The sequence below is a fragment of the Chaetodon trifascialis genome, chromosome 9 (assembly GCF_039877785.1).
Source record: "Chaetodon trifascialis isolate fChaTrf1 chromosome 9, fChaTrf1.hap1, whole genome shotgun sequence".
NCBI lineage: Eukaryota > Metazoa > Chordata > Actinopteri > Chaetodontiformes > Chaetodontidae > Chaetodon > Chaetodon trifascialis.
The window spans coordinates 29,616,446-29,631,445 of record NC_092064.1 but is presented as its reverse complement, the minus strand read 5'-3'; the positions used below and the strand labels follow the sequence as shown (position 1 = coordinate 29,631,445).

The 15,000-nt window shown below is 46.0% G+C and overlaps 2 protein-coding genes across 2 annotated transcripts in view; both read left to right on the top strand.

The window, feature by feature from the left end:
• The window catches only part of spcs2 (signal peptidase complex subunit 2), a 308,748-nt gene that overhangs the window by 217,744 nt on the left and 76,004 nt on the right, over window positions 1-15,000 (top strand). The window lies entirely within an intron of this gene.
• On the top strand, window positions 4,386-9,061 carry gmnc (geminin coiled-coil domain containing). Its single transcript, XM_070969785.1, has 4 exons — window positions 4,386-4,553; window positions 6,085-6,170; window positions 6,257-6,373; window positions 6,709-9,061. The coding sequence occupies exons 1-4, from the start codon at window positions 4,430-4,432 to the stop codon at window positions 7,753-7,755; spliced, it is 1,374 nt and encodes a 457-aa protein (XP_070825886.1). The 5' UTR covers window positions 4,386-4,429; the 3' UTR covers window positions 7,756-9,061.

The window sequence follows — 15,000 nt, the reverse complement described above, 5'->3', positions numbered from 1 at the left end:
AAACTAAGACAATGAACACGCTAAACATCAGCATGTTGTCATTGTTATTCCAAGCATGTTAGCATTCTGACGTTAGCATGTAGCTACAAATACTGCGTATAAATAGAGCGTCACAGAGCTATTAGCATGTGAGCATGCTGATGTTAGCATGTTAGCATGCTGATGTTAGCATGCTAATGTAACCAGAGCTGTTGCATGGAATGTGCGAACTGTGCAACCGCACAGGGCCTCGTGCCACTAGGGGGCGTCGCGCCTGCAATCCTGCTGTTTTTTTGATTTTAATAAATACATTAGTTATGTATGACTGTCTGTCTCTGTCAGGGTCACATTAAAAACACTCAAACAAATAAAAAACAAATCCAACAAATTAAGCAGGGTTTTCTACGTGATGCTCTCCACGCCCGTTTTAAACAAATGCAGGAGTTTGTAACGTGTTTGGATTTCTTTCTCATCTGACTGACCAGCATGAAGAGGAGGAGACTGACCTGCAAAGACACAAGACTGAGGGACGCTCTGAGCACGTCCCAGTCTCAGGACGCACCTGACCTCTTTGTGGAGTTGAGGATACTTGGAGAGATAATCCCAAAGGGAACAACTACAGCACTTAAAACACTTCGATAACTCAACGGGATTGAAGGAACTTTCTCTAACTGAGACTGCGCTCAGGATCTGATTCACTTTTCCAGTAACGGTGGCATCAGGCGAGCAAAGCTTGTCAAAGTTGAAACTAATTAAAAACTATTTGCGCACCTCCACGTCACAGACAGACCGTGTGGACGTGTCCTGCTATCAGTTAAAAAGGACGATGCATCCAAACTGGGTTATAAAGATTTTATTGCTGAGTTTGCAGCCAAGAAGGCAAAGAAAGTGACTGTGACATGATGAGTTTGTGCAGGTGAGTCCGTCTCCCTGTCAGAGTTACAGGCAGTGAATGTGTTGTGTGTAGTTGTAATAAACATGAATGTATATTATGAATGAAAAGTGTCCTAACCGACTTCTTTAAGATGTCAAGATGCCAAAAATAAAGTGACTGAGCTGACTGATGCAAAGCCACTCGTTGATTTTTCCCCCTTTGAAATAAAGAGTCGTAGCTGGCCTGTGTGTGTGTGTGTGTGTGTGTGTGTGTGTGTGTGTGTGTGTGTGTGCGTGCGTGCGTGCGTGCGTGCGTGCGTGTGTGTGTGTGTGTGATCATGCTGTTTTATTCTACGTTTTTGGATTATTGTCTCATTGGACTGTGCGTGCAGTAGAACTGGATCAGCTGTGTTCGTGTGACTGTTATTTATGCAGTATTGTGCATCCACCTCGCACCCCCCCGCGACGGCCCTGGATGCACCCGCCTCTGGGATTCTAACCGACAACCTCCCACCTCCTCTCCGTCCTGCAGACTCCACATATGTTCACACTGCTGCTATTTGACATGCAGCAGGCTGCTGATGGAGGCGATTAACCCCCCTCCACCACCACTTAACCAGCCGCTGCAGCTTACGGGAAAGTCAAACATAACGGTCGGCCATTATCCCTGCAGGGTGGGGTCGGGGGAGTGGTTGGAGCTGGGGGGGGCAGATGTAGTCGAGGAGAACAGATTTGTGTCTCAGCTGGAGGCGAAGAAACGTCTGCTGCTCCATGGACGACAGGAGCGACCGATCCTGACACTGAGCTCCAAAAACAGTCCTCCTCTCCTCATCTTGTTTCCTTTACTCCTCCTCTCCTCTCCTCTCCCTCCTCTCCTCTCCCCTCCTCTCCTCCCCCTCCTCCTCCCCTCCCCTCCTCTCCTCTCCTCTCCTCTCCTCTCCTCTCCTCTCCTCTCCTCTCCCTCCTCTCCTCTCCCCTCCTCTCCTCCCCCTCCTCCTCCCCTCCCCTCCTCTCCTCTCCTCTCCTCTCCTCTCCTCTCCTCTCCTCTCCTCTCCTCTCCTCTCCTCTCCTCACCCTCCTCTCCTCTCCTCACCCTCCTCTCCTCCCCCTCCTCCTCTCCCTCTCCTCTCCTCCCCCTCCTCCTCTCCCTCTCCTCTCCTCCTCCTCTCCTCTCCCCCTTCTCTCCTCCTCCCCTCCTCTCCTCCTCTCCCTCTCCTCTCCTCTCCTCTCCTCTCCTCCCCCTCCTCTCCTCCCCCTCCTCCTCCCCCCCTCCTCCTCCCCCTCCTCTCTGTTAATCTGTCACCTTGTTGGTATGTCAGATTGTGATTTAGACTCCTAATTGTTTAACTGAGCTGTTGTCAGATTACAGGTTAACTCAGCGAGGATCAGGTGTGTGTGTGTGTGTGTGTGTGTGTGTGTGTGTGTGTGTGTGTGTGTGTGTGTGTGTGTGTGTGTGTGTGTGTGTGTGTGTGTGTGTGTGTTTCATTTTGACTGTTGATTAACTGAATGTTAATAAATTTACACAACACACAACATGTCTCTAAATACTCTGTACTACACAGTACAACACAGTTCACAGTACACAGAATTATACTGCAGTAGTGTTCACTTTCTGAACCATTAAGTACTGTACTGTATGTTGTAGTAGTAGCAGTAGTACAGGTGAACTGTGAGTCCGTCCTGTTCTCCTTCCTCACAGACGAACCTCACCTTCAGTCTGAGGCTGACAGCGTCACCAGCTCCGTCCAATCAGAAGACTGGACGGACCGATCTCTCTCTCTCTCTCTCCCTCTCTCTCACACACACACACACACACACACACACACACACACACACACACCTGTCTGTCTGTCCGGGTGTCTCGAGCTGCTGGAGGTTTCTGGTCTGCGCTTCAGTCTCACAGGATCCTCATCAGGGACCAGTTCTCTTCTTCGGTTCGGGCTTCACTCTGATCCGGATTCTTCGTGCAGAAACAGAAAAAAACTTCTTCACGTCGCTTTCCGCGCGCTGTCGGCTGAACGTGGAGTCCGCAGCGCGCTTTTACGCACAGCCACAGATGTGAGGAGCTCCAGCGCGCTCATCCTCAGTGAGTCCACGCGTGTTCGTGTCCGAGCGGAACGCATGATCAGTGGTTATACGCACGCGGAGAGGCAGAGGGAGAGTCTGTAGTTTGAGTGTGGTGGGCGGGAGACAGGTGAGCTGTGGGTCCTCGAGGAGATGGAGAAGAAGTTCTTCATCCAGAGATTGAAGTTCAGACAGTGAACTCGCGTTTAGTCTGAGTGAAGTTTGAACTTTGACTTTAATGCTTTAACGCTGGAAACTGAAGTGACAGCAGATGAACACGATGAATGAAATCCTGGAACAGAGAAGCAGATTAAACTTTTTTTTACTGAATTCATCTGAAATGTGTCGAATATTAAAGATGATCAAAGCTGCAGCCTTTGTGTGTATTCAGTGGTATTACAGCAGTAATCCTGCAGGGACGTGCAGGCTGGACACTGTGGAGGGTTAGACTCACTGAATGGACAAAAGTATGTGGACACTGTCCCGCTGCTGAACATTTAGATTTACAGAAATAAAATCATGTTTGTGTGGATTTTCAAAAGCTGCCTCATGACTCACAGACGAAGTGTTAGAGTGTCCAGCATGTCCAGAAGTAGGACAGTCTTTTTCTGTCCTCACACTGGAGTGAAGTCTTAATGCGGCTTTAAAGCAGCAGCTCCAGACCTGAAGACCAGAAGCTCCACAGGATCATTAAAGGACAAGAAACCCTGTCCTCCACAGTCAGCTTCATGTCATCAGACCGTCCTCACTGCTTTGCTTTGTTTCTGTGAACTGTTGGCTCATCTCATGACGGACTTAGACTGAGGCTTAGATTTAGGCTTAGACAGTTTCTTTATTGATCCCAATTTGGGAAATTATTTTGTTGCAGTAGCAATTAAACATAATAAAAATTAATAAAACAAATAAAAATATAACTAAGTAAAACTAATTGTAGTTACATAATAAGTATTAGAATATATAATCCATATCATATAATATCATAATAATATAATAAAAATACAACATAACTAAGCATATAAACAGTATTAACAGTAAAAAATGTGCAAATGTTGAATGTGCAGTTTTCAACATCCAGCTGAATTCAGTCAGATGAAGAAGCCTCATCTTCATCGAGCTGCTCTCAGTCACAGCAGACGTCACAATGTGAAAGTAACTGAAGTGTTGATCATCACCATATCAACACACAGTCAGCTGGCACACACACACACACACACACACACACACACACACATACACACACACACACACACACGCACACACACACACATACACACACACAGACACACGCACACACACATGCGCACGCACACACACACACACATGCACATACATGCACACACACACGCACACACACACACACGCACGCACACACACACGCACGCACACACACACGCACGCACACACACACAGTCCCTCCCTCCCTTCTCTTCATTCACACACAAACTCTCTCTGTCTCTCCGTAGGGAATCCCTCTCCTCCTCCTCCTCTTCCTCCTCCTCCTCATCATCACCTCATGCTCCAGGATTTGGCTCTCATCCCTGACACTGTTGACGTTACCATGGAAACCCTGGCCTCCGTTTGGGCCCGTGACCCCTGTGACTTCAGCGACCTCGGAGAGACGCCGTCGTCCGTGTGGGGTGAGAATCAGCAGCCGACAGCCAAGTATTCACATTCTGTATTCTGAAATACTGAAGTACTGACAGCAAAGTGTACCCAAAGTATCAAAGTAAAAGTACTCGTCATCTTCAAAGTGTTTCACAGCGAAGACGTCATGTGGAAAACGGAAAACATGACGTAAGGCGGGACGTTACAGCTGAGGCCACCTTGTGGGCAGAAAGGGTATAGAAGCGATTGGCAGCTCCCTCAAAGTCCTCTCGTGATTGGTCGTCAGCTGATAATACTGCGGGAATATTTGGGGAGGGTCCGACTCAGCGAGCACCTCTGAAGTTCACAGGTGAACACGAGGTTTCAGCGTGACCTCAACACTCTTCATCTCTCTGTGAAACCAGGAAGTACAAATGGTATTTTTAAGTCCGTCCTGCACAAAGATGTTAGACACTGAGGACAGACGGTCAACACCTGCCTGACAACAGGTAGAACGAGGTGAGACGTCCAGGTGACGTCCAGCGCTTTGAGCGCCAATCAGGGTTTGTAATGAACTGTTTCTTTCTCAGTGGGAAGTTTCAGGTCGTAGCTAAGATGAAACCACATTTCTTCCTGTTGATGCTAAGCTAACCGTGTCTGTAGCTTCATGTCAGCCGGATCATCAAACTCTAACAGTTATATTTCCCAAAATGTTGAACTTTTCCTTTAATAACTCCAATAAAACAGAAGAATTATTCCTGTAATATTCTGTGAATCTTACAACAATAACATTTTTAAGCCTGGACTCTCATCCAATCAGCTCGCCCGCCTGAACCAGCTTTTCTTTGCTGTGAAAGCAGAGTTTCTACATTTCTTTAAAGGCATCGTTCAGCTGAGCGCTCGCTGGCGGCTCATTCATCAAACACGAGAGTTTCCCGCTTTCCTCCGCGAACTCTGGGAAACCAAACGGTCTGTCAGATTCCACATGAGCGACCAGCCTCCACAGAAATATCCAGAAAACTTTAGATGAAGATTCATCTTTTCATTTTCTCCACGTCTCCTCGCTCAGACTGTTCCATTCATCAAACCCTGTAAAATATAGTCTGAGGCGGAAAAACTGAGCAGCAGCCGAGAGCTAAATGTCACCAGCTGCAGTTTCTCTGACGTCCACTAGATGGAGCTCCAAAAAACTGCAAGTGAAATGCAAGATATGATCCCCACAGGTAATCACAGGTGAAAGGGCTTCAACCCCAGAAAGACAACCATTGGCTCAGATAAAAATTCAATGATAAGAAGGTAAAATTTATCTCTCCTCCAGCAGCAACATTAAAACACTGCTTACACACATCTGAAATAATAATCCATATAAAGTAAAACACTGACAAAAGTCCTTCTGTGTAACGAGTACATGTAGATAATACTGCGTCTGTACTTTGACTGTGGTAACATGTTAAATGTGGTATTGTCTAAGTAAAGTATGTGAATACTTCGTCTTCAAAACTGGAAGCTTCACCCCTTTACTGTCTGCATTCAGAATGTAATCAGATTACATCTTATCTGTCTTCGTATTCGTCTGTGTTTCAGAGTCTCAGTGTGGTTTAAGCAGCTCTCCCCCTGCTGGTCTGATGTGGTCACAGCAGCTGTCCCCTCACCTCCAGAGAAACAAACAGGTACCAAAGACAGAATGTCCTCAGGGTAAACGCCACGTCCTGCTGTCTCTTTGACTTTGGCATCAGAATGTTTTTACTTCTTCCAGCTTCAGGACACTCTGCTGCAGAGAGAAGAGGAACTGGCCAGACTGCAGGACGAGAACAACAAGCTCAGAGAGTTCCTCAACTCGTCTTTTGTGAGGAACCTGGAACAAAAGGCAAAGGTGCGTCCGCCATCGTAACCACTCAGACATTTCCTAGTCCACCCAAACTGCACCAACTCATTATTACAATAACTCTGATCATGGAGATGCCTTTACTTCTTATGTCCCTGTGATGGACAACCAGTCTCAAACCAGGACATTTCTTGATAAAAATCAGCCAGTCATCCGTCCACATCATGTGTGCCAGCTCAAAACCTGGACCCTTCTCATCTACAGAAAAGGTTCTGTCCATCTTACAGTGGTCTTATGAAGGTAAAGAGAACAGTATCACTTAATGTATATATATATGTATACTTCATAGGCTATCTTGCTCTGTCCTTGTTCTCCCCTCATAGAAACTGACTGCTGATGGGAGGAGGGAGCTGAAGAGAAACTTGATGTACATCAACGAAGGACCTTTCCAGAACTGTAATCATCAACTCCAAACCTCCCAGCAGGTCAGAAAGAGAGTCTGCAGGAACCTGACTGCCGAGTTCTGCTCTGAGTCCTCTGAGACATCCTCCTCCTCAGAACCGAACCTGGACCTCTGGGTTCTACGAATGCTGGGACTGAAGGACCGAGACACCATCGACACATCTGACAACTACTCTTCCTCACCTGCATACAGCTTCAGCAGTTTGATTTATGATGGCACAGTCACCTCTTCCTCATCCCCTGACTGCACTGCAGACTCCTGTTTTAGTCCTTCAGTTGCCACTTCTACACCATCTTCTGTCGACAGCTACTGCCGAAGATCAACGTATCAAACTGATTATAGGTACAGTGCTGCTGAATACCAAGAAGCAAACTGTGGTAATCCTGCCAAGTCACCTCAGAACTGCACAGCTTCTCCAGGTCAACACTCTGACCTTACTGCCACTGGACTAACCAGACAGCATGGAGCTCCTGAAGCTGTGATCAGGAGCTACAACACATCAACTGCCTTCCCACCTCCACCACCAACAGAAGAACCACGCTTCACCCAGTCACCAAACAGAGCAGAGATCTGCTCCATCACTGCCTTGAATCAAATCCAAACTCTGGAGGGAAATCAAGCAAAACATCCCTATTCCTGGTCTCCACCGAGAGGCAGCCAGGCACCGTCACAGGACAAAGTCCACTTTAGTCCACTTGGAGAAAGAGTCCTTTTCTCCCCCATCTCGTCATCGAGTCCTCTCTTGAACCAGCGATGGACACCTGTGTGCGGTGGCAGCCCAATGAGTCCCTCAGTGGGATCTCAGCCGCCTACAACCCCTCGCAGCCGCACAGATTTAGCTTTCAGCATGTCCCTCAGCCCATCTAGCAGCGTCAAGACCCATAGCTTCCCCCAGGGACAAGCGTTCGTCAGAAAGAACCCCCAGGGAAGGTGGAACTTCACCTGGGTGCCCAGACAAGGACCATAGGCACCTTAATGGTCTCCCCTCAAAAGGATCTCAGGCAACACTGAGGGCCCTGCCTACAGGTAGTTCTTTGAACAGTCCCTGAACTCTCCTCAAAGAAGTTGATAAGATGAAGTTGGATGGAAATCCTTGTTCCTTTGATCATCTGCCTTTTGTTCTTAGAGACATTGTGATCCTGATCAATAAGGGCCTCTGTCTGATTTCAAAAAGGTTGTGATGCATTTTGTTCAACATCACTCAGCTCGTTAGAAAGTTTAGAATAGAGTGATGGAAAAATGCAAACTTTGGTACCATGAGAAGGATTTTAGGTTTGTAGCCAATTAGAGCCAACTTACAATGAGTGTAACATTAAAAATGAACAGGAGTAACTAAAATATGTTTTTATCTAGTTTGTCTATGAAACTGCCTCAAACCATCAGTCTTGACCCTCGAGCCGCTTTGTGTCCTTTTTATAACAAAGTTTATATTAAAATGTAAAACAGGGCGAATCCAAAAAAGTGAAAACTGCCTCACAATAAAAACAAAGGATGCACTGATTCAGCGAGTTGTTGTCAGAATTAGGGAAAGTAGTTTTAAAAAGTGAGTACAGACGACAGGTTACTGAAAAAATGAGATATCAAACGAAGTGATGTTAAAACTGCCACTGACTGGTTGGAGGATTTGGGTGATTCCTGTCCAGGACTTTAAATGTTGAGCTGAATCTCTAAACGACGTCACTGCCGTTGTTGCTAACTCTCAGTATAAGTATCAGTATAAATTAGTTTTTCAACATATTTTACAGCAATATTGAGCTATCAAAGAAAATATTGCTGCAAACAAACTTCTGTAAGTTAATAAATCTACAGTGATATCATAGCGTGCTAGCTGGTAACATGTACACCATCTAGTTAGCATGCTAACTGAACACAAAGCACTTCTGAACACAAGATGAGCATCGACTGAGTTTGTGACTGACAGCAAACGACACCGCAGGGCCTTTGCCCTGTAATTATTACCAGACTGAAACAGCACAGTTACTACATCTCAACAGCATTTCACAGATGAGCAGGTGAAACAACAGGTTTCACATGTATCAGAAACACAGAACAGACGTATTTTCAGAGGTTTTTAAGGGTTTATTAAGGCTCCATCGATCATGTTGTTTTTAGAAACTTCACATCAAGAAATGAACCATGAACAGCATGAACGGACTGAAGCTGGTGTTCCACATCATTCACTTAAAATGAGCTTTGTATTCGCTGTGAATGCTTCTTTAACGTGTTATGAGCACATGCATGTTTTTTGCTGAATTCAGTCCACAAAACAGCAGAAACAATGAAGTATTCAAAGGGGACGTGAGGAACGTCCAGAAACCTTTGACTCATGCTAACCCAGTCCAGCAGCTGATGTGTCGAACTCTTCTTCATGTTTCGTGTCTGTAATGTTTTTATATGGACATGTATGAACGTGATGAAGACTGTCACTGCCGGCAAACTGTGGACTAACAGAAAGAAAGTGATTCTCAGACGAGTCGTCTCTGTTTGTTCTCCTGAAGCTCACGTCCACATGGAGTCACCTTTACGTTAAGTTTACGTACTAATAAGGTGCGATTGCTTCCTGGATTCTGTTCAGCTGCTACATCTTTTCTAGTAACAGAAGTCTAGAAGCTGTAGGTCAAAGGTCGAGGTGGACGTCTGACACCAAAGTCCTTCAGTGTGGGTAACAGAAGGTCAATAAAGTTCATGGTTTGGGTTAATAATGTTAAAATGTCCCATGTCTTTCTTCAGATCAGTCTTGACCCTTCGGTGTTTCACAAAGACCACGATTTGTTCTGATCTTTAATCTAAAGTCCTTAAAGTGCTGAAACATGACTCATGTTTTAGTTGTCAGGAGCAGACAGCTGTTCACCAACAAGATGACAAGCTTTTATATCACGTTGTAAACCTCAGAAAGGCTGTTAGGACAGAAAGTTCAATATACAATGGACACGGTTAAGACTCTGCTTTGACACGTTGTCTCTTCATAAAGCTCACAGTATGATTCAACCACGGACACTCACAGCGAATCAGAGGCCACAGCTTTGATGGGCGGACAAACATTTGACTGTTTCTGTCATGATGGTGATCAGCGTTTGTCTGGCTGAGTCCAGAATCACACTCGTTCTAATAATAAAAGTGTTTATTAAACAGCTTTGCTGTAGAAAACCATCCTTCATCGATGCAGCTGTGTCCACGTCAGCTGAGCTTAATTCTCATCATCAGTTTAGACGCATTTCCCCCAAATCCGGCCTGAAACGTTTGGCATCTTTGGAAAAACTGGAATCTTTGGGGTTTTCTGTCAGAAGTTCCAGATCCGGGGTTAAAACAGGACTCATTAAAGTTTTCTGTCTGAGCTGCAGTTTGACAGACTCCTCGGTCTTTAGCTCAGTTACCAGTTAAACCAGTCTGACCATCCTCCTCCTCGCCCTCAGCTCCCTCTCTTCTCAGGAACAAAAGGAGGGCAGTGGCTCCCTGGAGATATCCCCTCCCACATCCTCCACACTGATCCGCCCCCCACAGGCTAACGATGGTGGGGTTTCTTCTCCCTGGGGGTTCCTAACACAGGGTCCCGGCCTTGCCCTGGGTCCCTTGAGAGCGAGCAGGGGCCGAGGGAAAGTTGGGAGCGAGATGTGTCCGTGGCGGGCCGACCGAGTGGTCTATCTCTAATGACAAGGTAAGACTGGCTGCAGATGTCCAACAGATTGGAAGCTCTTTCAGGACAGGGAGGGCCGGAGTCTGGCGGGAATGTGAAAGGAGGGCCGCACTGGATCACAGGCTCTGCTGTTGTCGGCGGGCTGAGGGTCGGACAGGGAAAGGGGTCATTAAAGAGGCCGGCACTCGAAACTCGATCCGCCTCGACTGATTGGGGGAACGGCCTCACCGCCACGTTCTCGCAGAACCCAACAGCTTGGGCCACCTCAAACATGTCAGCCAATGAGTCGACACGTTCAGGATTCACCTGCAGAAACATTTCTCGACAGTGTCAACAGCTGAGATCAGACCCAGATTACACTTTTCACCGAACCAGAACCTGATCTACCTTCATCTCCACAAAAGTCTTCATATTCATGACGTGTTCTTAAACCACAGAACTGTGCTCTTGAAATGATGCCAGTTGTTCCAAATGAACCGTCAGGGTCCATCAAAAGGCTGTGAGGCTGCAGGACGTGAAATGAATAGTTGTCCATCCTTTGAACAAATGAGAAAGTTACTGAAAACGTTTTTATCTCCAGTTCAAGTCCCGCATGGGTCCAGCTTGCAAACCTGCACCTTCAAAGTTCAGCAGACCTGACCTGGAAACACCTCTGGATCAGTCCTGGACCTGACCTGTTCTGGCCTGTGGTAAAGTGGAATCATTAGGACTGTCGGCAGGTTTCTGAGTCACATCACATCTCACACATGCACACCTGAATAAAGACTCAGTTCTGTGCCTGAAACTACAGAAATCCAAAAAGCAGAAAACGTCCAACATCCCAGGAGACCCTCAGACCCTCAGTTCAGAAACAGAATTAGCGCTTAGCATTTAGCTTCTGGTAAAACCCTTAATCCACTGGATGCAGAGGTTTACAGCGACTCTACTTTAAACTAGAGAATAAAGTTCAGAGGGTTTCATTTGTGAAGGTCCGTCAGGTCAAAGGTCGGAGCCATCGAGATTGTGGGTCCAACAAGGTGGTGGGAGGTGAGAGGAGCCAGCAGCTGTCAGTCAGGTGGAGGTGTAACATTAACAGCACAGACTCAGACCACAACACACTCCCAGAGAACACATTAACCCGACATTAAATCTTGATGAGCCACCACACCACCCTAAACCCCGCCTCCATGATGTCGCCCCGTCTGTCAGAGAGGTATCCCACAATCCCCTGTCCCTCATGGAGACTGCAGCCCTGCGACTCGTCCACTGCTTTCTGAACAATGAACGTGCAGCCTGGAGGCTCCATCGCCGCCGCTGATGACACCGATCAGCTGACGATGGCGCCTGAGGCCACCTGTACATTTACCTGACGGCCTTTTTAATGTCTCTGTTTCATCTTCTGTTCATTAGATTTATTTTAACAGAAAATGAGAAAATGACAAAATGACAAAAAAAAAACTATCCTGAGAGAATTTTCTTTGTCAAACACTTCCTGTCGACATTTCACATTAAAAGCATACCAGGGCTCAGCGGTCATGACAACCCGCCGACTTTTAATTTGGAACATCAATTTTCTTGCAGAAGAGACTTTATGGTGTTTTGTCTGAACAACACACACACACACACACACACACACACACACACACACACACACACACACACACACACACACACACACTCTGATTGGTTTTGGATAATATGTCATGTATCAGTGAGCAGATGCTGCTGACCTCTGACCTCTGGATGGACGGATCAGTGAGGGAGAAAACTGAGGAGAAACGAGGAGATTCCTGCTGCAGGAGCGAGTTAATGAGCATTCAGAGGACAACGAGGACGTGACGTCCCGAGTGGACACTGACCGTCACGCACACGGAGCATCAGTCTGCGGCGTCGGGACAGTTTTCATCAGAGTCCTCCAGATAAGATAAGATAAGATAAGATAAGATAAGATAAGATAAGGCTTTTTTGATCCCACACTGGGGAAATGAAGTCGTTAAAGCCAACAAATATTAAAAACAGCAGAATGACAGAAAAAACTGCACGACTTCATACAGATGACTGAAGCATCACACATCGTTTCTATGGCAACTGTGAGCAACTGAAGCTCAGAGGCAACACTCTGTGTGTGTGTGTGTGTGTGTGTGTGTGTGTGTGTGTGTGTGTGTGTGTGTGTGTGTGTGCTCTCAGTTTAATGGTTAATGAGTCTTTATGGCACTCTGTGATGATGAGTAACTACATACCAACACACTAACTGCTGCAGACTGCTGCTCAACAATTAACCCAGTGACACACACACACACACACACACACACACACACACACACACACACACACACACACACACACACACACACCAAAGCAGAGCATCCATGCAGCCTCTTTAAATGCAGGTAAACTGGCTCTGAACAGGTGACTGACTCGTTTCCTGCTTCCTGTTTTTTCTGCCATGTCATGTTTGATGATTGGATTCGATTGGATGACGGTGGTGACATCATCAGGAAATATTCACGTCCAGAACTTCAACACGAATCTTCAGCTGTGTCCCAATTCAGGGGCCGCATCCTTCGGAGGACGCATTTGAAGGCCAATTACGTCATAGCGCTGTGCGAAGGCTGTCCCCATTCGTCCAAATTCGAAGGCTCCTCCAAATGCAGCCGACAAATGCGTCCTCCTTTTCCCTGTTTTCGGAGGATGCATCGCTACTATCCTTCGCGGCCTCACATATCCCAAAATGCTTTGCGCACCGATTGTTTTTTTTTAACAATAGCGACCAACAGCACCAGCAGCACCATTATTATTGTTATTGTCGTTATTATATCGAACAATAATTTTGTCTGTTGACATAACAGAAAATGTGGTTTACATGTCATTTTGTGAGCAAGGAGCAGACGGAGGAGTTCATTAAACTCCGCGGTCAAAACGACCGGATGGAGGTCACTGTTGAGGCATAAACCAATAGCCCATTTGTTCTCTATACAAACTGTATTTGTCTGTGACAGTTACATAAAGGAACAAATATGATCTTTGGATCACATCAAATGAATGTTATTTTTTTTGGGGGGGGGGGGTTATGTCTGTCCTGATGTCACTGTTTGTGAATGTGTACATATCTGTGATCATGTGATCCTGTGTGTTTAGCTTTTGTCATGCTTCACTCATGTTTAGAACAATCCTGCAGAAAATGGGATTGACAAAAAATGATTGACAGGTGCTGATGTTTTTTTTCTGTTTGATTACGTTCTGTGTTGTTAGATTTTAATTGTTAATTAAAAATATTGTGTTCTAAATTAAAATCTTATAACCTCGTTACATCATCTATTCCATTTCTTATTTACAGTATCAGTAGACTTTTGAACTACTGTTCAGTGACAATGAGTTTATTTTTTCTGTGATATTTACAAAGATACAATATGAATATTTCTATTTACAAGTGGGCATTCTTAAAATGTACAACTGTTTACAAAAGATCAGCAGAAATGACTATTGACAGAGATTTGCAGATTTACAGAGAACATATCTACAGGCTGAGCAGGAGTCTCTGGTGCTGCTGCAGGATTACTGAAGCAAACAGTTTCCTGTTCGATAACAGGGACCATCAGGACCGCTTGGAGGCTTGATCCTCACATGGCAGCCGTCGGATGCTCCAGCAGCTTTTCGAAAAGCTCTGTGTCTCGCCAGCTCTGCAAACCTCTGAGTTACTGCCGGCAGGTCTTCTGTGGTCTTGGGGAGGTCGATGACCCTGTGGCGAATGGCCACCACCTCCTCAGTGACTCGATGGACGATGCGGTGAACAGTGGAGCGAGGATCCCAAACACCCTTACCACCACAACTGGAGGATGTCCCACTCACAGCCAGAAGAGACAGACCAAGGTCTGGTGGCACCCCATCGCCTTTCCTGGTGGAGAAGCTGCAGCAGCGCCGCCAGAGACTCTCTGCTCAGCCTGAAAACTCATCTGGTGTCATGATCGTTGAAAAATAATGGCAGAACAGGAACACTGATGTTTATGCAGCAGAACATCGGCCTTGTCTGGATGGAGAAAGGAGGGTAAGAACAGGAGGATTAAACAAGAGCAACTGAGTTTTAGTTGATAAGACAACTCAAGTGACTGTTAAAGCTTAGACCAATAATGCTTCATCTCTCCATCTGTTACACTTTTGATATTTAATAACACAACATTTTAACATTTTAATAGGCTATTGAGTGAAGTCAGGGTTATTTACAGGGTTCATACACATTGAACTATTCAGTTCAAGCACTTTTCAGATCTTGAAAACAGCATTCAAATTACAGCATAGACTCATGGTTTAATGACATATATGTCAGTCCAGAGTTTATATGGCAAGCGTTTGTCACTAAACGGTATCGTTTATTTACGGGTAATGAATGAACATTAATATGGGTTCAAATAGCCGGTTAATGTTACCTCCCCACGGCGCTCTCCCAGCCGGAGATAAACGAGCCGCCGGTGTCGCAAAACCTCTGGCTCCATTGTCGTCTGTCGTCTGTTAACTTTTTGTCTCCGTACGTGTGTTTTTCCCGGGTTAGGAGGGAAGAAGTTATGACGTCGTGACGCAATCAGGAAATGCTCCGAAGGCTAG

Excerpts from the sequence above, each read along its gene's own strand:
- gmnc (XM_070969785.1), top strand. The coding sequence starts at position 4,430 with ATGCTCCAGGATTTGGCTCTCATCCCTGACACTGTTGACGTTACCATG. Across the intron at positions 6,171-6,256 it reads ACCTCCAGAGAAACAAACAG|CTTCAGGACACTCTGCTGCA; the intron begins GTACCAAAGACA and ends TACTTCTTCCAG. Across the intron at positions 6,374-6,708 it reads ACCTGGAACAAAAGGCAAAG|AAACTGACTGCTGATGGGAG; the intron begins GTGCGTCCGCCA and ends CTCCCCTCATAG.